At 43.9% G+C, this 23,585-nt stretch overlaps 2 protein-coding genes across 4 annotated transcripts; one reads left to right on the top strand and one right to left on the bottom strand.

Moving 5' to 3' along the window:
- Positions 1-255: 255 nt before the first annotated feature.
- evc (EvC ciliary complex subunit 1) lies at positions 256-10,585 on the bottom strand. Of its 2 annotated transcripts, none has more exons than XM_080001453.1 (20): positions 9,993-10,585; positions 9,372-9,485; positions 9,024-9,110; positions 7,584-7,807; positions 7,383-7,467; positions 7,194-7,292; positions 6,629-6,769; positions 5,849-6,010; positions 5,075-5,291; positions 3,560-3,708; positions 3,346-3,444; positions 3,044-3,259; positions 2,766-2,875; positions 2,420-2,621; positions 1,999-2,220; positions 1,758-1,902; positions 1,388-1,490; positions 1,154-1,280; positions 961-1,057; positions 256-861 (listed from the first exon to the last, which is right to left on the bottom strand). In XM_080001453.1, the coding sequence occupies exons 1-20, from the start codon at positions 10,179-10,181 to the stop codon at positions 707-709; spliced, it is 2,943 nt and encodes a 980-aa protein (XP_079857579.1). In that variant the 5' UTR covers positions 10,182-10,585; the 3' UTR covers positions 256-706. The 2 variants fall into 2 exon arrangements, with proteins under 2 accessions (XP_079857579.1, XP_079857578.1); XM_080001452.1 differs by having other exon boundaries at positions 9,024-9,113; positions 9,993-10,584.
- A 214-nt stretch (positions 10,586-10,799) lies between these two features.
- Positions 10,800-23,181, top strand: LOC307230263 (limbin-like). 2 transcript variants are annotated; one of them, XM_080000513.1, is made up of 23 exons: positions 10,800-11,175; positions 11,412-11,472; positions 11,787-11,971; positions 12,070-12,126; positions 12,222-12,399; positions 12,506-12,606; positions 12,723-12,788; positions 12,922-13,056; positions 13,336-13,475; positions 13,558-13,882; positions 14,497-14,736; positions 14,848-15,023; positions 15,406-15,565; positions 16,374-16,550; positions 16,643-16,941; positions 17,029-17,215; positions 17,882-17,995; positions 18,176-18,403; positions 18,957-19,195; positions 19,330-19,417; positions 19,946-20,121; positions 22,245-22,331; positions 22,502-23,181. In XM_080000513.1, the coding sequence occupies exons 1-23, from the start codon at positions 10,993-10,995 to the stop codon at positions 22,878-22,880; spliced, it is 3,981 nt and encodes a 1,326-aa protein (XP_079856639.1). In that variant the 5' UTR covers positions 10,800-10,992; the 3' UTR covers positions 22,881-23,181. The 2 variants fall into 2 exon arrangements, with proteins under 2 accessions (XP_079856639.1, XP_079856638.1); XM_080000512.1 differs by having other exon boundaries at positions 17,879-17,995.
- The last annotated feature ends 404 nt before the right edge of the window (positions 23,182-23,585 follow it).

The raw sequence follows: 23,585 nt of genomic DNA, 5'->3' as shown, positions 1-23,585 counted from the left end.
CAAAATTGATGAGAGTATGGACCGTCCCCCATCAGTCTGCCAAATTTCACAAAAGTGTTTCAAACTGTTCTTTGGGCTGCCACTCCCATGACACAAGTGTAAAATGTGATTTCACACACACACACACACACACACACACACACACACACACACACACACACACACACACACACACACACACACACACACACACACACACACACACACACACACACACACACACACACTTTTTCAATTTATTATATTTTTGCATTGAAAATATACAATCTGCAGTATAAAACTTGCTTAGCTACACAAGTAACAGAAGCATCTACCTTCAACAACATCACATTATCAACAAATTAGTGGCACTTTTCTGAGTAGATATTTCGCCTGGTATTGATTTTTACAAATCAATAAAGTGGATGTATGCCTATACTCATAGCTTATCTTTATACAGACATGTACATAAAATTACATTACATTACATTTAGTCATTTAGCAGACGCTTTTTATCCAAAGCGACTTACAATTGTTCAAAGACCGACGGACGCAGCCATCAGGAGCAATTAGGGGTTAAGTGTCTTGCTCAAGGACACTACAGCATGCTAGCAGGAGGAGCCTGGGATCGAACCAGCAACCTTTGGATCACTAGACCACCAGCTCTACCTCCTGAGCTACCATCCCCACGATAAAATAATATCGTGGGGATATTATAAAAACGATTTCAGATGAGTTGAGATTCACGCTCCCTTTTTTTTTTCTGAGTCGGTTTTGCCGCTGGCGTCACAATAGTTGGAGTCAGCGACGGGTTCAAGGCTGGATCCAGCGCTGGATTCAGGGCGAGCAGGTTCAATATGTCGACTGGACGACTCTCCTCACCTGTGGAGATGCGCCAAAATCAAACAGAGAGTAGGTGGTGTCTAAATAACACGCATGCGCACACCACACCACACCACACACACCACACACACTCCTCACCAGAGTTATCGTCCTGGATGCTGGGTTCTGGTTCAGCACTGCGGAGGGACACCCGAGCCAGAGTTGCGAGCTCAGTAATGAAGCCTTCCTCCGCCTCCTGATGGACCCAAAATCAGAATGATCAGACAAAAAAAAAAAAAAGAAAAAAAAGCTTTCCCTAAAAGTATGTTAAATACTTTATTAAACCGCTCACCAGTAGTTTCCCCTTGACTCGTTCCATGGCTTGGTCCTGGGAAACCCTTTGCTGCCGTAGCGTCTCACACAACACCACCTGCTCCAGGTCGTACTGCTCCAGAACCTTCCTTTTATGGAGTTCAACCCTTGAGCCAAAACAAAAGTACGGAAATGTTCGGAACGGCTTCATGTCGATTTGGTTACATGCGCATGTCGTTTGGAAATAAATCAACGCATTTCTGAGGCAACGTACCTCTGTTGAAACTCATTGGAAGTGGGCTTCCTTCCCCAGTTGGCTAACTCTCTCAGCAGGGCCCTGTTTAGCAGATCGCTGCCCTCTCGCCGCAGGTTCTCTTCTGGAGACAGATTTAAAGGAGCACACACCGTGTCAAGTTAAGCCAAGCCATGTTATCAAGTGTCCTCTCTACTCAATACTCATGCACTTATTTCATGATGATGATGAGTACACAGCCTAACTCAGCTATGTGTTTATCAGTTTAGTTGAACTACAGTCAACGCATTTTATTGTCAGTTGAGACTAGACCGTTTTGAAAGTTGAATCCATTACTCCATCAAAGTTGGTATGGAACGTTAGATGAGTGTGTCTCCCCTTTCTATCTCACCTTTGGCCAACTGAGTTGTGTTTGTCCGATCCTGCAGTACAGTTTTGGTCATGTCCTGCATGTGGTCATAGCAGCTCTGGACCAGTGCACACAGAGAGTCTTTGGTCACGTACACACTCTCCGAGGCCACCTCTGTCAGGTGCCGCTACAGTGGAAAGAGAGGAGGGAGAGAGACTTCAGCACGGACAATACTGCATCAATTACTGCAGTAAAAATAATGGCAAGTCGTAGGTGATCCCACCTTCAAGCTGCCATCCTGCCGTGGGCCGGCCTGCGGTGGAGAAGGAGTCTCCATCCGCTGCCAGACGGCGTGGCTGAGGGCGTGGCCCAGCAGCAGCTGGCCGTGGCTCTGCAGTAGCTCTGTCCCCGTCTCCAGCTCCGAGAGGAACTCCTGCTGGAAGCTGTGGCCCACGAGCTGGCTCTCCGGGCCCAGATGCCTCTCAGCCAGACTGGCAGTGCTGTCCTGGGATTGGCACGAGAGAAAAAAGGCTGCGGTATAGCTGGCTCGATAATTGGAATTCCATTAAAGAACAGGAAGGAGGGATAAGCTGCAGTGCTTGCTATTTTCTCTGCAGAAAGAGCTGTTTTGCATTAAAAACATTTTTTGTAAATGCGGTTATTGACTCATAGTGAATCATGAGTGAAAACAAAATGGCGCCCACCTTAACTTGATCTTTGTTCGTCGGCCGGTTTTGCTCGTGATCGTCTTGCAGCAGCACTCTGAAATCTGTTTTAGCCAGCACCTTGAGCTTGGAGAGCCTCATCTCCTTCAGCACGTGGAGACAGAAGTGTCTGGCCACAAAGTGTCTCTGCACGGCCACCAGCAGGTGCTTCTGCTTCATCTCTATCAGCTTCCCCACTTGCCTGGGCAAAAGAATTACGCAGCATTATTGGGGCGTGTACCTAGATATAACATTGTAGGTCGAACCAGCGTGCAGGATAGAAAGCAGCCATTGCTTCAGTCCATTTATAGTGGTTATATTCACTCCAGTGCTTCCCTAACCTCACCTGCCCAGTGTGTAGCTCTGCCTGACCACAGCAGATCCCAGTATTTTCATTTGCTGTTCCGCTAGATGCCTGAGGCAAGCCAGCACCAGAGTTGTTTGCTCACCCCACAGCTAGAAAAAAAAGCAACAGTATTATTTAGTATTATTTGTAAAATGTTCTGACACGCAAGGACAGTTTTAGGCCCGCCAGGCTGAAAAGGCTCTTTCATTAAATGAAAAATAAAAAAATAAAAATAGCTCCTAGGATTTGAACAATCCCAAATCGTTGTCTCCTTTCACCTGTCTTTCTCGATCCAGCTGAGCCCTCATGTCCTCCAGCTGCATCTTAGTGGTCGACTCGGCCTCGCGGAGCTGAGCCGCCAGCTCCTCCTCCAGATCCAGCCACAGCTTCTCGCAGCGCTCGGCGGACAGGCCGGGCGACTGGGCGCCGAGGGCGCCGAGGAAAACCCCCTTGGACAGCTCGCTTAGCCGTTTAGACCAGGAGGAGTGAAGCTTCTGAAGGAATACCATTTAATAAAATAAAAACAATGAATAAACTATGAATACATCGACAGACAGACAGACAGACTATTTCCACCTACCCTCCATAGGTCGCACAAGACCTCGGCCACTCTGTCGTCCTGCTGCAGCTCTAGCTCTCCTCTCTGCTGCGTGTGCTTCACCAGCAGCTCCTGGTAAACCTGGACAAGAGCTGACAGTTTACAAAACTGCTCCGACACATTTCCAACAAGATTACGTTTGCAGAAACCTACAACCGCCGCCGTCAGGAACATCCCTGATGTGGACAATCCTGACCTTGGTGAACTGCTGTGGGTCGCTGTGGGCCTGCGCCGGATCCAGGAGCCTCCGGCTCTCCTTGGCCTGGCTCCGCTGCAGCTTCTTTCTCTTGGACTCGCTCTTCCTGCACATCTCGCTCAGTAGCTCCCTCGTCTTACTGCTGCACTCTGAAACATGACAGCAGTTTATGAGCCTAAATAGATCTACAGTCACATACTTGTTTAACTCGGATATGTGCGTAAGAAATGGTGTACATATAGATGTTTTCATACAATTTGTACATCCTAATACATGTATCTATGTTTACACATACTATTTACATTACTGTAAATAGGTCTCACCAAAATTCTGTGTCTGATGCTTATCGTCCATCCATCAATATATTAGCCTTATTAGCCACATACATACAGTGCATTCATACATAGTGTATTCTGATGAACATACTCTATATACACTATAAAGTATATACAACATATACTCTATATACACCAAGTCAAATTCTTTGCTTATGCAACTGTATGAAGTTAACAACCCAATTATGATCTTATTCATACAATATGATAGCATATTTTATGTAAGGGGACCTATTATACTCCTTTTAACACAAGTTAATATACTGTAGGTCTCTGAGGTCCCCAAAACATGCCTTTGAAGTTTGTTTCTCAATCTTCAACATTGCACCGGGATTCTCGGATGCGGGGATTTTTTGTTTCATGTAAACGTCGGAAAATAAAATAAAATAAATAAATACATTTACAATTTAAAAAAAAAAAGAAAGAAAAAAAAAAGGATCGGTTTTGTTTGCAGAAACACACAGCAGATCGGACAGAGCAGCAGCTGACCACTACACGAAAGAGGCAAACTAGTCTCTATGGAGACAGGTCTTTATATTCTTAAATTGTATTCTTTTACTTATTATAAATGCCACTCAGACCCTAGACCTGCCTTTTACGCCTGGGAAGGTCCAATGACTTCATTCTGCATACTAATAAGCCATGTGCTTCTGTATTTGTATGATCTCTCTGCCTGCGCCGGCTGCACCGGAGAGTGAGCGAGCGGACATGGGGAGGTATAACCAGTGGAGAACGTTCCTTCTCCAGAGGCAGAGTGTCGGACAGGTGGAAAATGATCACAATGATTTAGTAACATTGGATTAGGGAACACCTCCAGTCGCCTCTGCCCGGTCTCTCGGGCGCATTTTTACCCATTTATATATTTATTGCCTCGTTTATCTATTTTAAGATTTATTTCATAGGCATATGTGTGAAAGGGGCTTTAGAGAATGACAAGGTTTCCCAGAAAACGATCATTTAAGTTTGTGAAATAGGCTATATATTGTCCAGTGGACAAACTTACACTAGAAGATGAGAAGATAAATAATAAATAGTACACTGGGTGAACAACAAATCAATTTCTGGGTTAAAGAGTCATTTCCAAATACTTTTCACTGTGGATTTCTTCCTCGGTTCTGACCTACTTTGGTATTTTCGAGTTTTTGAGTCTATGTTTTTGTGTCTAAGTACATTTTAATACCTTCTCTGTACTGCAGGAGGCCCTCAGTCTGGCCGGCCTGCAGCTGGGACAGGGTCTTCTCCATGAGGTTAAAGGTCAGGTGGTCATCACCGGTCAGCTGCTCCAGTGCCGTGGCCACGAGGCCTTGTCTGAGAGAAAGCTCCTGCCGGAGGAGCGCGGGTTTGACCTGAAGGAGACACATCAGCTCCTCCCACCACAGCAGCCTCTGCTGCAAGCCCTGCCATGGGGATCAGTAATAATAATAATAATAATAATAATAATAATAATATCTTGACTCTTGAGTCTAAAGTTTTGTTTAATGAGAAAAGGCTTGATGTTTGTTACAATATTTTCTTATTCATGATATGAGATATAAGTAAGATTCATTCAGGTACACATCATTTATATTATGAAGCCTGTCTACATTATAATGGTATTCTATGATGTTCTGTTATGTATAAATCAGCTCAATAAATAATACAATTTCATTGCTGTTGTTTTTCTGGATGTATGTGTGGATGTATGTGTGGATAGATAGATAGATAGAGAGATAGAGAGATAGAGAGATAGAGAGATAGAGAGAGAGATAGAGAGAGAGATAGAAAGAGAGATAGAGAGATAGAGAGATAGAGAGATCGATAGATCGATCGATTTGTATATAGCAGTTAAATGTTTATGTTGAGCTTGTTGACTTTTTTTCAGCTGTCAAATTCCTTGTAAGTCTACATACTTGGCGAATAAAGCTGATTCAGATTCTAAATGACAACAATTTAATTTACTCCATCAAAGCCTCACCTCCAGTTTTGCCTCCTGTGATCTGATCAGGTGGTTCTCCACTGACAAGAGAGCTTGGCTGAGCGACTGGATGATTTCCTGGGCTTCCTCTGTCGGCAGAACACTGTCGTTGTTCAGCAGATCCTGGAACAAGTGCTCCACCTGCCTGCCGAAACCTCTGGTCTGTGAAGAGACATACATTTAAACACATATAGTTAAGGATGAATTACACCCTAATGAAAGTGTAATTTCATTATTAATAGTTGAAATTGAATAATACAACATTGGTTGTACATTACAACATCTATTGCCACAAAATAATTGGGGGAAAAAAAAACCCACTTATTTGGGGGGCGGGGGAGGGTACAGTTAGTCCTGACATGATGCATTAAAATAAAATAATAATAAACTTATAAAAAAATATTTCATACAGATCAAGCAGGTCAAATGCTTTACATTCAGTGAAATAAAAGCAGGATCAACTTAAAACAATGAATGCAGTCAAGAAAAATAAGATTAAAATAAATATATCAAAAATGTCAGATTATAAATTTGCTCGATGTATGATAAGTTAAATAAACAAATATATACAAGTAATCCTGTACAAAATGATTGCACAAACTCTAATATCTACTAATGACTTGATCCCAGTTATCAAAATCATTATTATCATCACAATTCTTTTAATCAGAAGTCATAATTTGCTAAGATCCATAAACGTTATTCAAAGTGTAACCTAATGCTAATTTAAAATGTGGTTTAGCCGACATGGTTTCACTTTTTTCTATGGGAAATATTCACCATTTGAAGGCCGTGCTCCAGAAGATCTTTCTGAGTCCTCTCAATCTCCTCCAGCGTACAAGGAGTGTCGGCGTCGGCTTCTTCACTCTGTTCATCTGCAGTCTTCCCGGTTAACCACTGGCTTTTTAGGTTATTCACTCCCTTGATTGATAACACAAAGGGTTGATTTCAACTTGATTGACACAAAAGCTCTCAACTTAATACAATAATAACTAGTACTTTCACCTACGTCCTCATACATGTAAATGCACCTGGTGGAAAAAACCCCATTTAGATTTGAGGTATGGGAAGCCAGTTTCAGGGTCCAGTGTTCTTTCAGGTATTGGAACCCTGCGTTAGAGTCTGTATTTTTAGGTATGGAAACCCCTGTTTGAGGTGATTGGGGCCCAGGATCAGTGTGGCTGTACACCTGTTCCTTCAGCATTGTGTTAGCCACAATTAAGCCAAAAGCCACAAAATATGAATTACTAATAATAATAATAGCAATGATTCATGTTATAGGAAGAAAAGACTAACACTATCAGAAGTAATTATTTTTAAACAGTTGTTTCCTGTTTCATTCGACCTTTTCCTGCAGTTGAAGAATGTTCTTGGAGAAGTCTGCCTCATTTTTGTCTTTCGGAAAACGGTGGCTGAATATTATTTTGACCGTGTGGAGAAATATCTACGGGGAAAAGAAATACAAGAAAAACAGCCTGAAAATTATATACTTTGAAACAGAAAAAAAAAATAAATGTTGGTACACACAACATACCTGGCATTTCTCCTCCTGCAGTTGGTAGCAGTGTTTTTGTACATCCTGAAGGGCCAAACAGTACAGGCTGATCCTTCCTTCAAACCTGCAGAGAGAACAAAAAAGACTTTGAAGACAAAGGAAACCGTGTTCAAAGTCCGATCGTCTGTTGCAAAACAGGATTTTAAAAGTTGTGTACTGTACAATAAACAGCTTATATACCCAGTGTGCGCGAGTGTTTGTGGGTAGTGAGAGACCCTGGTGAAGCTGTGGTTCTGGAGGCTCTTGGGGACCAGCGAGGTGGAGATGAACTGGCTGCTGTCGTCGTTGTCCTGCTCCTGGCTTAGAGAGTCTCCGCTCGAGGACGAGGAGGAGGAGGCGTTGGAACCGGCCGCCATCTTGGAGTTCTCGTGCACAGAGGGGTTGGACGCTCCGTCCGCTAAAGGCTAATGGTGAAACGGTGATGAGTCAACGTCAATATCCTGGTTTGATGGCGGTTTGTGTGCATGAAGTTTGTACATAAACATAGGACAGGGTATATGAATAAAATTATATACTTTTATGCCAATACTAATACCTTTATGGTATTGACTGAATTGCTACAGTATGATAACTATTTATTAGGAGAAAAAATTGTGGCAGAACCAATTTTCGACGCCTAAGCAATTAATCATTTTAGCGTCAGGGAACCAAAGAAGAACAACATTTTTTTTGTTTTTCCCCCCCAAAGGTCAGAAAGACACATTTTAATTTTGAAGCAGTATATGATCTTCAAATTTTTTTCCAGCATTGAAATTTTAATTGGTAGTCAAAAAAATATATTGTTATGGAATTGAAATTTAGGTCAAGGTCAGTGTTTTCGCTATCCGATCATTGCCGGTTTTTGACCGGGAAAATCTGTTGATGTCTGACATATTTAAATCTCTCTGGTCATAATCTCTGGTGAAAATAATTCCCTCCAAGCACAATCTGAATTTGTGCTGGGTGGATCATTCCGATAAAAAAAAAGTCTGAAGATCTGTTAATTTCCGCGCTCGGCAAGTTGCCCATCGTCGACAACAGGGACACATGCATTCATAGCTTGTTGTCTTTTTTGGGATATTTAAGTTCCGACCCAAAGCAGACGGGGCCTATTTCATTTTTAATATTCAATGAAAAATATAATAAATCTACATGCCTTTATGGTGTCATTCTCCAAAAAGCCTGCTTATCAACTGTTTTCAAGCTCATTAAAGACAGATAATATTTGACCGGAATCTCTCCCATTTGTCCGGGACGTTGAAATCTTCCAGGACACATGGACCGGCACCAATTTGTTCTAACGGAAACTCTGGTCAAGGTACTGGCCAACATGAAATATCCATATCCTACTCGAATGTAGATTTATGCTGTTCTGTTGCTGGTAAGGTCTGGATTCTCATCTTTATTCAAGCAAATCCTCGGTTTCAGGTACTTCAAGCGGGTAGTGACACCGAATAAAACACCACAAGGTCTTAAGTTTGGGGACAGCGGATCTATCTGTGTCATTTATCATTTGATTAAAAACAAACAATCTTTGAGATGGGGTTTTGTGAGAATGGATTCTTCCCGGAGAAGGATTTATGACATTAGAACATGGTGTATATTTAATATTGTGTGGTGCTGGTGTTGGGCGGCTCTCACCCTGTATTTCTGGTTGATGGGGTAAACCACCTTCGCCCTGGACGCAAACGCAGCCACATCACTGTTCATGGGCGGCTGCCGTTTCTCCTGCTGTGAGCGAGGGAATTTAGAGGCTTCGTGGAAAGACATTTAGAAGGTAAACTTTACTGCGTAACTAAAATTCACATCAAGGGAAAGGCCAGATTTTATTCTTTCATTTCCTGGCACATAATACACATATACAAACACAACAACACAAATACACAAAAATGAACAGAATCCGATGTAACTTTTTTCCCTGGTATTAAACTTCACGGGTTATCACCACTGGGGGAAAAAAATGTATTTTAAAAAGTTGTAGTAACATACGTTTGGGTTTGCGGTGCCACTTGGAGCCTCCTTCCTGCTGTTGCTGGCGCAGTCACCTTGGTTGTTGTCGGCGTTTCCGTCATCGGGTTCAAACATTCTCCTGGCATTGTAGCCCTAATGGACGGAGAAGCACAGGTTGAAACCCAAACAGGCCTGTAACAGATTATTATTATTATTATTATGATTATTTATAATCATAATAATAATAATAAAAACGTTTGTTTGTATAGCACCTGCTATAGACAACAGGCAACTCAAAGTACTTGTTTTATTAGTAGAAGACAATGGAATATATACAAATATAATAATAATAATAATAATAATAATAATTATTATTATTATTATAATAATCATGAAAAAAGCAAACTCGCTAAATGCATTCAACAAAAACAAGGATCCAATTTTAGAGAGACGTTGAGGGATCAGACTTTATCTCCAGCAAATGATTTTCAATCATTATTTGTCTTGAATTATTGGTCTCGTATGATGAGCCTCTTGGAACAACTACTCCAACCAATTCCCAAACAATTCTTTGGACTTTCTCCGGGAAACCTCGCACGCTCGTCCTTGATGGACCGCGGAAGTAGGCGTGAGGCGGCGGGGGCGTGTGGACCCACTCACCTGCCTCGCCAGCATCGCCGGCTTCAGGCACAGCACATAGATCAGCGCGGCGGCCGCCACCCCGGACGCCGCCCCGCACGCCGCGGCCGCCGCCAGGAGACCGGGAACCACTCGCAGCGACTCGGGGAAGGCGACCAGCACGTCGGCGGCGCACGCCGCCGCCGCCGCCGAGGGGTCCGCGTCGGACATCTTGGGAGGGGGGGCGCGTACTAGGAGCGAAGAGGTGTTTCCACGGGGGTCCCCTCCGCCGAGCGACCCCCCCCCCCCCCCCCCCCAAAAAAAAATACAAATACACGCGATCAGACCGTGTTAAACCGTATTGGGATCGAGTGTTGTACACGCGGTTGAAGCTTCATTGACGAACAACAAGAAGAAGAACTTTGTCAACATGGCGCTTTCCAGGAGGAAAACAACTCAGTAACTTCTGGAGCGGCGACAGCGGATTGGATGGAGATCGTGGCCAATGGGAGGACGCGGATTCGGTGTCCTGGCGCTGCGTTCCTGCGTAGGTAGAAAATCGGTACTTTCCGATTCGCTCGTCCCGATATCCCCGAACCAGGCGTGTTTCCGTCGCCTCCGCTCAGGAAAGAAAACTCGGACGCCCGCGGCAAATTTGTGGTTTCTTGCGAATTCTGTCGGGGCCACGCGGGAGCCGCGACGAGCGCAGTCGTTTTTGATCGGGGCTGGATGAGTTTTCACGTCCGGCCCTCCGCTTTTCCAAGTAGCGGTTGCGGTTTTGTTTTTCCGAGTTCCAAGCCCACTTGAATGCGGCATTCCAGAGTGTTCACGTCGGGGTGTTGTTGTCGCTCTCGCCTCTGGAGCTTCCGTCCCGTTATTTCAAACTCCGGTGTCGCTCGTTTAGTGTCGTTCCAACTTTTGTTTCTCGCGGGGAAACGGTCAAGAAGTTGTTTCTTTCGCCTTGGGTTCAAACACCGAGGGACAGTAATGGCTTGAGTCCGCTGGGTTAGTTTGCGGCTGAGCGACCTGAAGTTGCACATTTATGCGGAGGGTTGAGGGAGAGTTTGCTAGCACACTGTACCTGGTTGTGCTAGCGCCTTGTTGGTTTACGCCCCTCACACGCTGCAGCCACCATGTCACCCCGCACCCATGTAGTTGGTCTACGTCGAAGGTCAAAGATGGACATCTCCCTTGTCATAGTCCCGCCAATGTTTCCTGCTACGAGGTACGTTTCCTGATAATACTGTACACAACACTGTAATAACTCTGTAATAACACCTTAATAACACCCCGCGATAACACCAAGTGATACAAATGTAACACCGTAATAACACAGCAATAAAAGTGTAATAACACTGTGACAACACCGTAACAACACCGTAATTACACTGTACACCATGATTCCCAATCTCAAAAATACATTAAATGGTGTATGCAATGACTGTTCTGTGTTTCTTTCAGGATCTTTATTCCAGAGGGATCAACCATGACCTCGGTGGGAAACCATCGGTTGTGATGGATGGTTTGTTCCCAATACAAACTTTACACCCACAAAAACAATGTCAAGGACAATTCACATATCCCTATGGTAGCATAATAATGTGTAATTACACATTAAAACAGTAATTACAATTATTTAAAAGTAACTACCAGTAAAGCAAAGTAAGACTATAATAAACAACGATAACATAATTTATGAAGTCAATATGTCCCATTCCTAGATGTATGCATAATCCCTACTGCTTAATCTGGTACTATGGTGCTATTTATTTATTTTTTTTTTCATTTTTTTTTTTTTACCAAGCTCATGAAACAATTTTTTTTGTAAACTCACAGGCTCAAGGTTCATCCACACAACCATGAGGTTTTCAGGTGAAGAAAGGCCGATCTCCTCTACAGCTCATCCTGGCCCGTGGGGACACTCCATCTACTCCTTGTTCAGGTACATACCAAACAACGCACTCCACAGGGGCCCAAGAAGCACCCTCACCAGGTTCAACCCCGGCCGCACCACGCCTCAGGTAGGCTTCTTCAATAAGATAATGTCACCTCTACAGCTATGGTCAGAACAAACTATTAAACATTTACAAAGTGTCTATTGTTCTGAATCTTTCCGTAGATTCAGAGTGGGTCAAATCCATCCGAATATGGAGTTCAATTCCAAAAATGTGCTCAGGTAAGTGTAACTACTGGTTTGATGTCCCACGTACCTCATTCAATGATATTTGAATGGATTTCTATGGGTTTTCTTTTCACCTGTCTGGGCTGCAGGTAATGTTTGGTGCCGATCCTCCCCTGCTGACGTTCTTGCTCCTGATCCACAACCTGGACCGCACAGAGCTGTCCCAGGTGGCCATCCGCGACTCCATCTCTGGGGTAGTGCCCTTGACCTCTGAGGGCAAAGTGTTGGAAAAGGACTTCCAGACATTTACCATCGACTCTCTGCCTGGTATGACTGAAAAACGAAACGTGAGATTAAAGAAAATGCCATGAGCTAGATCTTGTAATGATGTAATGTAAGGTTGGAATATGTATTTCCTTTCTTTTTTTTTCAGCCGGATCCCAGCATGTTGTGAATTATACTGCTCACATCAGGAGTTATAAGAGTGAAGTCCTGGACCTTCCCGCTTTTCTTAGCTTCTCGAATGCCTCACAGGTACTTCACGTCTGTTTCAGTGGCCCTCACTGCAGAGAAAACATGATTATGTGGGTGTCGAATTATTAAATATGCAGGTATTATCAGTTTATTCTCTGTTTTCTGTACCCCCACAGAATGATGTTCATATGTTCGATCCACTGAGGGCAAATTTAACCTTGAGAGTCAACTCCACTGACAGGGTAAGACTTGGGCAGAACTTACAGTATTGTTTACTGAAAACAAAAAAGGAAATAATTACGAGATTTGTTTTCTTTATTTTCAAGTCCTGCTTCAGCATGTTTGAAATATTGGTTTTCTCTCCTTTGTTTATAGATTCATCCCAGTCATGCTGTACATTTTGCTGGATTTATTTGCGGATTCATCGTGACCTTGGTGATGCTGACAGCTGGGTTTCTGGCCACAAATCTGATATGTAGCCAGATGAGACTCAATCTTCTCCAGCAAAGGGTATCACATATGCTGAGACTCATGTGTCTTCTGTTTTGTTATTTAAAATGTCATCAAATACTGATTTGATTTAGATTTATGTTGATGATAATGTAAAAGTAAAACATTCCTTTCCTTATCAACCCAAACCAATATATTTAATTATAAATTTTTTCACACGTTTTCTCCCACTTACATGTTTGATTTTGTATCCAAGAGTATTTTGTTTTCCTTATATAGAGTCCCTTCCCCGGTTAGAGGTTTCAGTCCATGTACTGTATATTTATTTTCTTGCCCTAGAAAAACAGGGCTGATTCAGACCCAGAGTACGGGGATTGGACCATGAGTGAGACCACCAAGGATGAAGCAGCATTTGAAGACAAGATGGTGGACATAATGGTGCTGGAGGATCCCCAGAACATGTACCAGGCTTTGGAGAAGTATGTATCACCACCCCATGACTGAACAAGCTTTTATGTCCAAGCAGCACCCCACGCTAACTTATCATCTTGTGTCTTTCAGCCTGGAGATGTCGAGTCTGCTGTGGGCCACCGCCAACCTGGAGGCCAGCCGGGTCCAGATCTACCAGGACCTGACGGTGTCTCTCCTGGGAAGCCTGCGCTCCCGAGGCCAGGCCAGTGCTGCAGCCCAGCAGAGGCTGCTCAACGTGCTCCACGGCCAGCTGCTGGGCATGGAGGGCCGGCTGAAGGAGGAGCGGGCGGCACGCATGGCGGCGCTGGCCGGCCAGTGTAACCTGGAGACGCGGGAGGAGATGGAGGTGGAGCACCACAGGGAGGCGGCCGAGAAGGCCAACGCCGAGCTCCTGTGCCAGCATGCCGACCAGCAGGTAGCTGATGGTTCCCCATAGCAGCATCCCAGCTGCGTTTGTTCAGTCATATGTCTCTTTTGTTGTCTTTTTTTCCCCCTTCCTCACCCTCTAATGGTGATTATCAAGGAAGTCTTTACAGAAAGCACAGGGGAAATTTTGGCCTGTCATGGTGATATGTGATGATTACAGCATTAGCTTTTAATAAAATGTTAACATTTCGTAATTATGATTTAATCTCATTTATGAATCTGCAACTTTCTGACTAACTAAAAAAAGCTTAAGTCAACGGGTTTTATAATCCAGTAAAATAGAATAAAAAGTAAAGTAAAAAATAAGAGAGATGCCAAATAGCCAGAAAACAAAACAAATCAAGAACAGTTAAATATATAAAATATACAGAATAGACCTTTATAAATCACATCTAGTAAAGAAATCCTTAAACTGAATTATATATTAATTGCCAAAGATAATTCATTTAATTTTACTGAACAAAGCACCATTGTGTAACTGATGATACCTTCATTTTCTCGCGTGCGCTTGTTAACCAATTTATTTTAAATGATTCTATTGATCCCTCAACTATAATTTGCCAAGTTTCAACAAATCCCCATGTATTCATTCATTGTACCTAGGATCTCCTACAGTGCAGCGTCCTCCTGGAAAAGCTGCACAAGCTGAACCAGAGTCAACTCCAGCGGACGCTGCTGGTCCGCCACGAGGAGGCGTCCGCCAAGGTCCAGAGGCAGATCATCGAGTGGCGGCGGATGGAGCTCCACAAGATCTTCTCTGAAGAGCTGGAGGAGGCCACCAGGATGGGAGAGATGGAGAAGAGCACGGCCATGAGTCTCCAGCACGACTACTTCGCCTGCCAAGTCAGCAACTTGATTTGTTATCATTTGTATTGATTCCAACATAGTAATATGAACACATTTGGTGTTTGAAGCGTGTATTTCATGGGGAATATATTCATTCTGACCGCCCAGGATCAGCTGGAGGAGGTCCTGGATGTGGCTGTTGCCAATCAGCGTTTTTTGCTGGCCGAGCGTCACGCCCAAAGGAAGTTTCTGGTCCGCAGCCTCCACAGCCTCAAGAGCTTGATCTCTGACATCTTCTCAAGCACCTCCAGCCATTTGGACTCCTGGTTCAACACAATTAGGAGGTCAGTTCCTCTCATTAACGTCAACTCACGTTTTCATCTTCATCGCTCTAGGTGGCGGTGTAGTATCGTAAACTACTTAAACACACTGGGCGCAATTTTGTCATAAAGATATATATATGCAGTGTGTTTTTGTATTTTTCAGATTTGGAAAATGCAGTGCAATATCCCTATCATAACGCTTTATTTATTCTTAAGCCTGTGGAGTAATAATTTAATTTATATGATGAGACATGATCACATGATAAGACAGAAAATGCATGGTATCCTGAAGCTGGACCATGTATTAAACATGTACCAACACCACCATGTGTTCAATAAATATTTGGGGGTATGGACAAGGGCTTGGTGCACTAACACTGCAGGGTGCTGTTGTGGCCCTCAGAGGGTGCTCGGTGCCTGCAGTGGAGACGGAGCGACTCCAGGACAAGGCCCTGAAGGAGCTGATGACGGTGAGACAGAGGCTGGAGGAGACGCTGAGCCAGGAGAGGAGAGCCATGCACTGCGGGCTGGTCAAGAAGAGGAGGGAGCTCATCTCCGAGATGGTAAAAGGGCCTTTTTCTCCACCTTGCGTCGACCAAACCTAAGGGTTGCATTGAGTTTGATCGCTATTGTTTATTGCGGGTTCGTCTTTTGACTTTTCACACATATTTGGGTCCTTGTCCCCCAATGAACTGTGGAGTGTGATTGATTATGTTTCTTCTGATGCCATTCTTCTACTTTTCGATTTTTTCTTTTAAACGAAAGAAAACAACAAAGGCAAAGCAATGCCAAAATCCCCAAAAGAGTCAAAATTGTCATCCTCTGCCATTGCTACTCCATATTCCTCCAAAAAGTCAATTATTATGTGATCTTTCGACTGTCCCTCTGTCATTTCTCCACAGGGGCCCAGTACAGTAAGGTAAGGTCCCATGTACAGATGATTTGTTAGCTCCCCCAGGTGTCCAGAAGTGTCTCTATACAAACAGCACAGGGATTTTTTGTTTCGTTCAATTAGGAAACGGAGGAAAGTAAAATATTGTTATATATTGTTTTATTTGGAGAAACAGCAAACAGAGATCGCTCCCTCCCCATTACGTATTTACGCCACTGCACCTGCCTGTTTTACCAATTATCGGTCTTATATAATTTTTAACTTAAAATAATTGTCGGGCGGTATTTAAAGTGTTTAATGAAAGTGTAAAATTGTAGGGAAATCCTTGGGGGAGCTGCGCCGGTCCTATGCAAAATCCTGACGGGACTATAGCACCGGCAAGCCCCGACATAGCACGCCACTGTATCATGGGAGTGCAGTAAAAAATTAATAATTATTGGAAATAGCTTTATCCCTAAACCCTACTGCTGTTTCCCCAGCTGCAGGGCCACAAGCAGAGGCAGAGAAACCTGTCGGACTTATCGAAAGGTCTGGAGGAACGGCTGGAGGTGGCGCAGCGTTTGAGCTGTTGGCAGAACCTGCTGACGGCCCAGAGCCTGGAGCTAGCTGAGCTCATCAACAACCTGGACGAGGAGGCTGCGGCCGACATCCGCAAGGTGCTCCTCCTGGTTCTTTTTGTGGCTCTTCTGCATTGCACCTCAGGACCATTCGTTGCAATTCCAATTCCAACTTCTTCCCATCCCCGCAGGTGACCATGCGTGTGATCCAGAGTGCCATGGCGGAGGTGAAGGCCATTCAGCCTTCTGCAGTTCAGGCACTATTGAACCTGTGGCCCCCTGGGGCTCCCCGCACCCTCCTCCAGATAGACCCGGAGCCAGAACTGGGCCAAGGGGCCGGAACCCTCCAACAGGCCCAAGAGAAGCTGCACCAGGAAGGCAAGGCCGCGGTGTGCACACTGAGGTGCACCAGGGAAGCCCTTCAGCAGGCCATGGACAGAGAGCTGAAGGAGCAGAGGGAGCTCCGGGCGCAGAGCCGGGCGTTCTTCGGGTCAGTTTCCCACAACGATGGGAATGGAATGACGTTCATGCCGACCGTGTTTCTGTATCGATCTCTCTTCTTGTGTCTCCGTTCCAGGTGTTTGTGTTCCTCCCAGCTCACCCTGTCAGAGGACGACAAGCTAAAGATGAAGCTGGAGTTCCAGAAGTGTCTCTCGGTGATGGACCGCTGCCTGGTGCTGCCTCACGCCGTCTCCAGAGCCAAGCTCCACGCCGCTCTGGCCTCCTGGAGGAAGGAGATGGAACAGCAAACAGAAAACACACAGGTGGGGAAAACACCACAACATATTTCTTTCCATTGCTTCATACAAGATATACAGTATTTGCAGAATTAAGTATTAAAATGGCCCCCTCTTCTGGTCTAAGGGAGCCTTGGCCAGAAGTACGGTTAGGGCCACCTTCTCAAGTTTGTCTCCATTTGACTTTAGCTTTAAAAATCCTTCTTTCACTTCCTCCTCTGGTGAATATTTCATAGGTAATCGTAGATTTCTCTTGCCCTTTCCTGGAAAACCTCTTTCACTTGAAGACAAGTCAAGTTAGTTATTTAAAGTGTACTATTACACATTAAAAATACATATTTGTTTTACCAAGTTCTGAGATTCACAAACCTGGAGTTAGACATAGCGTTTGAAAGGGTTTAGATTTTGAGGTGTTTTTTTGAGACCTGTACTCCAGTTTGTGTTCAGGGTTCGTCCTTGGTAATCTTTGTAATATTTTGCCTTTTTTCTGTGGTCTTTATTCCCAGAAACATTTCATATGTTGTTTGGGATTTTTCGGTGACAAATAGTTTATTTCAAGGGTCAGTGCATGTGGCGATGTGGAGGGAATAAAGGGTTCTACATTTTCACTGCTTATCTCATCATGACAAAAAGTTATGAAGTCGCTCTCAATACTCCCTGTGGGTTTTTTCTTTTTCTTTTTTTTTTCAGAAGAAGACCAAAAAACCAGCAGACACAGCGAAGCTGCCCCTGTTCCAGAAGAAGCTGGAAGAAAGGATCCAACTGTTTGAGAAGGAGAAGGAAATGGAAAGCAGCGTCATGGACAAGGTGACGAAGGGTTGGAAAGAAGGAGGGAGAAGGCTTATTCGTCACCTTAATGGATCACTTAATAAAGTGGGGGGTCGACAGAGCAGCAAAAAAAGAACCCGTTCATCAACTGTAATAACAAGCCTCGTAGCTTGAGCTCACGCAAAGTGATGAAATCTGTTCCGTCCTTAACTTCCCCAGGTGTTAAAGGAGATGGGGGGGGGGAGGGAGAGGGATCTGCGATCCCGGTCAGACGCCCTGGCAACGCAAATGGCCACCGTCCACTTCCAGAAAGCGGAGAGGAGGACCAAGGTGCTGGAGACATCCAGGGCCATGCTCACCCTGCACAGCCTGCTGAGCCGCCAGCTCAGAGAGGGGCGGCAGCTGGACGCACAGGGCGTGGCCCAGAGCATACACAACCACTGCTCGGTAGGAAAAAGTTCTGACTGTGGAGAGTCTTTGCAACTTTTTTATGGATGAAGGTCATAAAAAAATAAGCCAACATTAAATACATTTTATTATGTGAAGCTCTTATACTTATACCAGAGAGAGCATCATTGGCTGTATGTAACCAGATCAGACATCGTTGTCTGGAGGACAGTAATAAATAGTGCCAACCAAATTTTATGATCTTGACATCAAACATAATGCATTTTTTGCTTTTGATCAAATCAACTTTAGCCGGCAAGGAAATGAAACGCAAGAAAAAATAATTTGACCCCAGAGAACGCCAGGTTATGGCAACTATTTGTATCCTCTTGAATTGAGTTAATTTATCTCTAAATCTGCTCCTTCAGACCACGGTTTCATTTTGCTTTCTTTGCAGTGAGTCCAACAGAAGACTTGGCCTAGAAATGCCAAGTAGTTTCAAAGTTTTGCTTCCTCTATTTTTCATCAGAGGTTATAATTCAACCTGAAATACACAATAATTAGAGTGGAACTTATATTTAAAATGTTCAGCTCATTTATCCTGGCTTTGCAGGGTCTGGAGGAAGCCGAGCAGCAGCTTCAGGAGGAGCGAGCCAGCCTGAGCCGCCTGGAGGAGCAGGCTCGGCCCGCAGCGAAGCAAAGCGAGGAGAAGAAGGAGGATGACTCAGACGAAGAGGAGGACAGCGGTGAAGGGACGAGGCTGTTTCAGGTTCGCCGAGACTTAAGGATGGTCGACATCCTCCAGGGGGCGCTCCACAAGAGCGATCAGATCTCCACGGTGCTGAAAGAGAGGTGGGGTGTGACTTACGACTGATTAGTCTGATCTGAGAGGGTAATGCCACGGGAATGGAAATATATACTGTATACTGTTCAAATATTAAATGCTAAAATATATCATGTTAAAAGAATCCTTCCACTCTCTGTAGGTCAGAGGAGTCGACCGCCAGGTTCCAAGCGGTGGAAGATTTAAAGGAACAGCTGGAGCTGAAGAGGCTGTACGCACACTGTGACCAGGTGCGACTCTATCCAAGTCCCTTTCCCTTACAGAGTGAACACAGCGTGTGGTAAAGGGACATAATTTTATCATGGGTTTTAAGTAAGTATGTACATGATTACTGTACAATTATAAAATGTCATTTTTTTAAATAAGGTAAGTCAGTAGCCGTTTCCCCCACAAAGTGATGATTTCAGCAAATATTACAAATATCAAAAGACTTGAAGCCAAATAGCGTCTGTAGAATAGTATTATTATTGTTGTCATTATTGTTATAATGCAAATTATACTGGCATATTCTACGGTTATTTTGAACTCCTTTGGTGCTGAAATGACCCCATTTCCTGCAAGAGGCCATGCAAGATGTATTATATTCTAAGAGAAGATAAGACTTTCCAGGGGGATATTATATTATATTATATTGTATTGTATTGTATTGTATTGTATTATATCATGTTATACAGTTTTATATTATATTATATTATATTATATTATATTATATTATATTATATTATATTATATTGTATTTTATCCCCCGTTTGTCCAAGGATCTGGAGTTTGCGTCTCAGCTGGTGAAACAGAGTCAGGTGTCCACTGAGGTCCTCCTGGAGGCGCTGCGTCTCCTCCTGCCCACGCTGCCAGAGTCTGAGCTGCTCTCCGTGGTCGACGCCCTCCGCCCCAAACACAACACGGCCCCCTGCTCCGCGGAGCACGACCACCAAGGGTGAGTCAGCTTGGTCTGGAAGAATAGACTTTGTTGGAACCAGTCGTACGAGTCCACTCCAAAGGGATTTAGCTGTCCACTCTGCTTTACACACAGTTAATGTGCCAGTACATCCAGAAACTCTGCTGTTTCCTCCCACTGGACATGAAATGTTCCAATTTAGTTCAATATTCACTGTAAATCAAGTTGTGGTTGAGCAGTTCCACCTTGGAGGAAAGGCTTTCTTTTGTCTGAAACAAATTCGCATTAGCCAACTCTTTGCCGTGGTTATGATAAAGTGTCCCCGATTTATTTTCTGGTCAATACTTTATCCATATTTACACGTAGAACAGATTGCCGTTCCTTTAGGACAGGGGCCCCCATCCAAGGGGGGAAATATAGGTGAAATATAGGTGAAAATAAACAGCGGACCCCCTGTCCCAAAATAAGATTTCATATTTGGCATATTTCTCACACTACTACATTTGGAAAAACATTCAAGGCAATGTATCAGAAATATTTGTGTTGCCCCATTTCAAAATGCAGAATATAAAAACAATGTTTTCAGTTAAATTAACATCAATTCAATGAAGAAGTAACTGTAGCGACGCAAAATATCAAACACAAATTGAGAGCAATGTAACGAGAGAGACAGACCGGCGCATGGTAGCAAGGAGGGGTCTCAAGGGAGATAATGATATACTGTATGTATATGTTGCATAAAAACATTATATTTCTAAAAATTAAAAGATGTACTACTTCGAAAGACACACAAAAAAGTGCATTTATTTTTCCCCATTAACTGGGGAAAGTCCTGGGACCCCGCTTTGAGAATCATCACTTTAGGAAATAACCATAATCCTAACATTTCGACACCAGAGTCTTGCAGTTTCTAGGTGCGGAGCGGGGATTTTCCAATCTCCGAGTATCAGGCGTCTGATTTACGAGGTCCCACGGCCCTCGTCCTCGCTCCAAGAATAAGAAAGAAGCGGTATTTTTACTCCTCGCCGTTCCCTCTCCGCCTCCCTCCTGATCCTCTGGCTCGGGCGGTGGAACACTCACTGTCAGCGCCTGGGATGACGCCGCCGCCGAATAATTCCCCTCGTAGTCGCTTCCCTGCAGACCCTCGCTGTCTGGCCGCGGGACAGAGAGAAGCTAAAGCTCCTAATTGGAACAATACCCAAGCGCCGTGGGTTTGTCGGCTCAGGGATGGTGGATATTAAGCCGCATTAGGCTGGGAGCGATAAAAAAAAGACTGTTTTGTAGAGCACGGCAAGAAGAATGGACCATTGTCATAAATCAACCTTGTTGTAAACGAGCGTTTCACACAAACACATTATTGGAGCTGAAAAATGGATAGGGAAAAACACCATAAATCTTTTGGTCACAGAGTCAGAAATAGTAAAAAAAAAAAAAAATGCTTAAATATTTCCTGAATTTCCTGTACACTTGTTTGGCCGTTTCCTCCGACGGAGAGTTGTTATTCGTTGAAACTTAAACTTAACATTAATACCAGCAGGGTTCTTACCAGATCCTTGAGGTGCTTGACATGCTTGAATTTTGTCCTCGGAAATTGATTGTACTGGAATGCCTTTGAAAATAGACCCTTTTGTGCCGAAGTGCTTGAAAGGACCTTGAAGAAAACGCGATCATTGAAAACCTGTGATGTTCCCCCGGGTTTTTTTATTCAAAACAAATATTCTAACGTAATAAAGGTTTTCCAGAATTGCTTTTCCGACACAGATTGTTTCAGGGAGATGTAAATTAAATCCAGCACAGTTGGAAATGGGCCCTTATAATAGTAGATGACATTGAGATTAATAATAGATATATGGATGTACTAATATTAATAATAGACTAGACTAATAGAAGTAGACTAAGATTATATTAGAGTTTAATTAATAAAGTCAAATCACATTGAAAAGTGATTATTTGTTTTGCGTGAAGTCCTTTAAAATGGAAAAAATAGTGCTTAAAAAGGTACTTGAAAGCGCTGAAATTCATTTTGCAATGCCAGAATGAACTCTGTACCATTATGTTGCCGCATTAAAACACATGTACAACATGTTAAAAGCTAAAGTGGCCTTCGAACATCAAATGGGTTCCACTTACCAGGTCTACTCATCTATTCATCTTTTCTCCAGTTCTCCCAGGGAATCAAGTAGAAATCTGCTGCTCAGACTGAAGGAAGACATGATGTGTAGTAATGTACCAACGCCCCCTGGAGACAGGTTAATATAATAAATTCACCTTTTCCTTCTGATTATATTGTCCTGATTTATTTACCGTCTCCAATAGAGGAGTCAAACTCACATTAAGGTGGATGATGCTATTTTGAGATGAGGGGAATTCCTCTTTTTTTTTTTTTTGTTCCAATCTAATTAACAAATACATTTCTCAGGCTCCAGATGAAGAGGCAAGCGATGAGCGACAAGCTGTTCCCGGCGCTCAGGCGGCGGGACGTGGCTCCGCTGCAGCTGGAGGAGAGCGGAGAGAGAGGGAGTCTTCCCAAGTCAACCCTCCCCGAGGACACGTCCGCCGGGCAGCACCGGGGCGGTGCGGCAGGAGGAGCGGTGGGATCCCAGTGCAACCCCCCGGTAGCCCCTGCCACCTCCGCCCCTGCTGCCGCCGAGCCGAGCCCGCCTCCCGCCGCGGGGCGGCTGTTTGTCTTTCGGGTTCCGCCGGAGCCGCCTGACGCCCCCGGGTTCCCTCCGAGGAAAAGGAAGAGGAATTTCCTGAACTTGAAGAAGGGCTCGGTGGCTCCCACGAACCTACCATGAGCTCAACCTGGAATGTTATTACGTTCATGATGCCGTCCCTCTATGTGGACGTTATTGTATAAATTAGCATTCAATGCAGAGGTTTTTCCCGATATGTAAATAACAAAATGTTTTTGTTTTTTTTATATACAACAAGCTGACTGGTTCGTCGGGGCACCGTGTTAGACATTTGAATGGTCAGTGGTGGAAAGTATAGAACTCCTTCACTATATGTTTTTATCTGTACCTGCTTTTTTTTGTAAATTGTTAACAGGAACTGCATGAGCGCTCATCTGCAGAAATAAAGGTACAGTAGACGTCATGCTGGCTGTTATATGACTGTTATGACAGGTGTTTTCCACATTGACATTTCCACCGAATGTCAATGTGGTACTTTTACTTCCACGACAGTATTTTTGTGTCGCGGAATTTGTACTTCCACCACTGTGAACAGCCCACTACAGGTTGAAATACACTTCCGATCTATTATTGAAGCTCATTTCTCATTGGAGTCATAGAAATAGAAAAACCCGAAACAAAGCAGTCCCTGAGGAGTAGTGGACTTGATGAACTCGTCAGAACAGATGTTGCGTGCACTTCTTAAGAGTTTCCATTAAAAACAAAACGGTGTTTTCAGACCAGCTGTCATCAACGGGAACATTTTTACTTGGAAATCACCAAATATTTTTCTTTGCGGCGTTTCGGACAACGTCAGTACTGTAGACT

This window comes from Zeus faber (genome assembly GCF_960531495.2).
Source record: "Zeus faber genome assembly, chromosome: 5".
Classification (NCBI taxonomy): Eukaryota; Metazoa; Chordata; class Actinopteri; order Zeiformes; family Zeidae; genus Zeus; species Zeus faber.
This window is presented reverse-complemented; position numbering and strand designations above follow the sequence as displayed.

Excerpts from the sequence above, each read along its gene's own strand:
- LOC307230263 (XM_080000512.1), top strand. The coding sequence starts at position 10,993 with ATGCGGAGGGTTGAGGGAGAGTTTGCTAGCACACTGTACCTGGTTGTG. Across the intron at positions 12,789-12,921 it reads GAGTCAACTCCACTGACAGG|ATTCATCCCAGTCATGCTGT; the intron begins GTAAGACTTGGG and ends CTTTGTTTATAG. Across the intron at positions 18,404-18,956 it reads GCATACACAACCACTGCTCG|GGTCTGGAGGAAGCCGAGCA; the intron begins GTAGGAAAAAGT and ends CTGGCTTTGCAG.
- evc (XM_080001452.1), bottom strand. The coding sequence starts at position 10,181 with ATGTCCGACGCGGACCCCTCGGCGGCGGCGGCGGCGTGCGCCGCCGAC. Across the intron at positions 9,486-9,992 it reads CGGCGATGCTGGCGAGGCAG|GGCTACAATGCCAGGAGAAT; the intron begins GTGAGTGGGTCC and ends TCCGTCCATTAG. Across the intron at positions 3,445-3,559 it reads ACCCACAGCAGTTCACCAAG|GTTTACCAGGAGCTGCTGGT; the intron begins GTCAGGATTGTC and ends GCTCTTGTCCAG.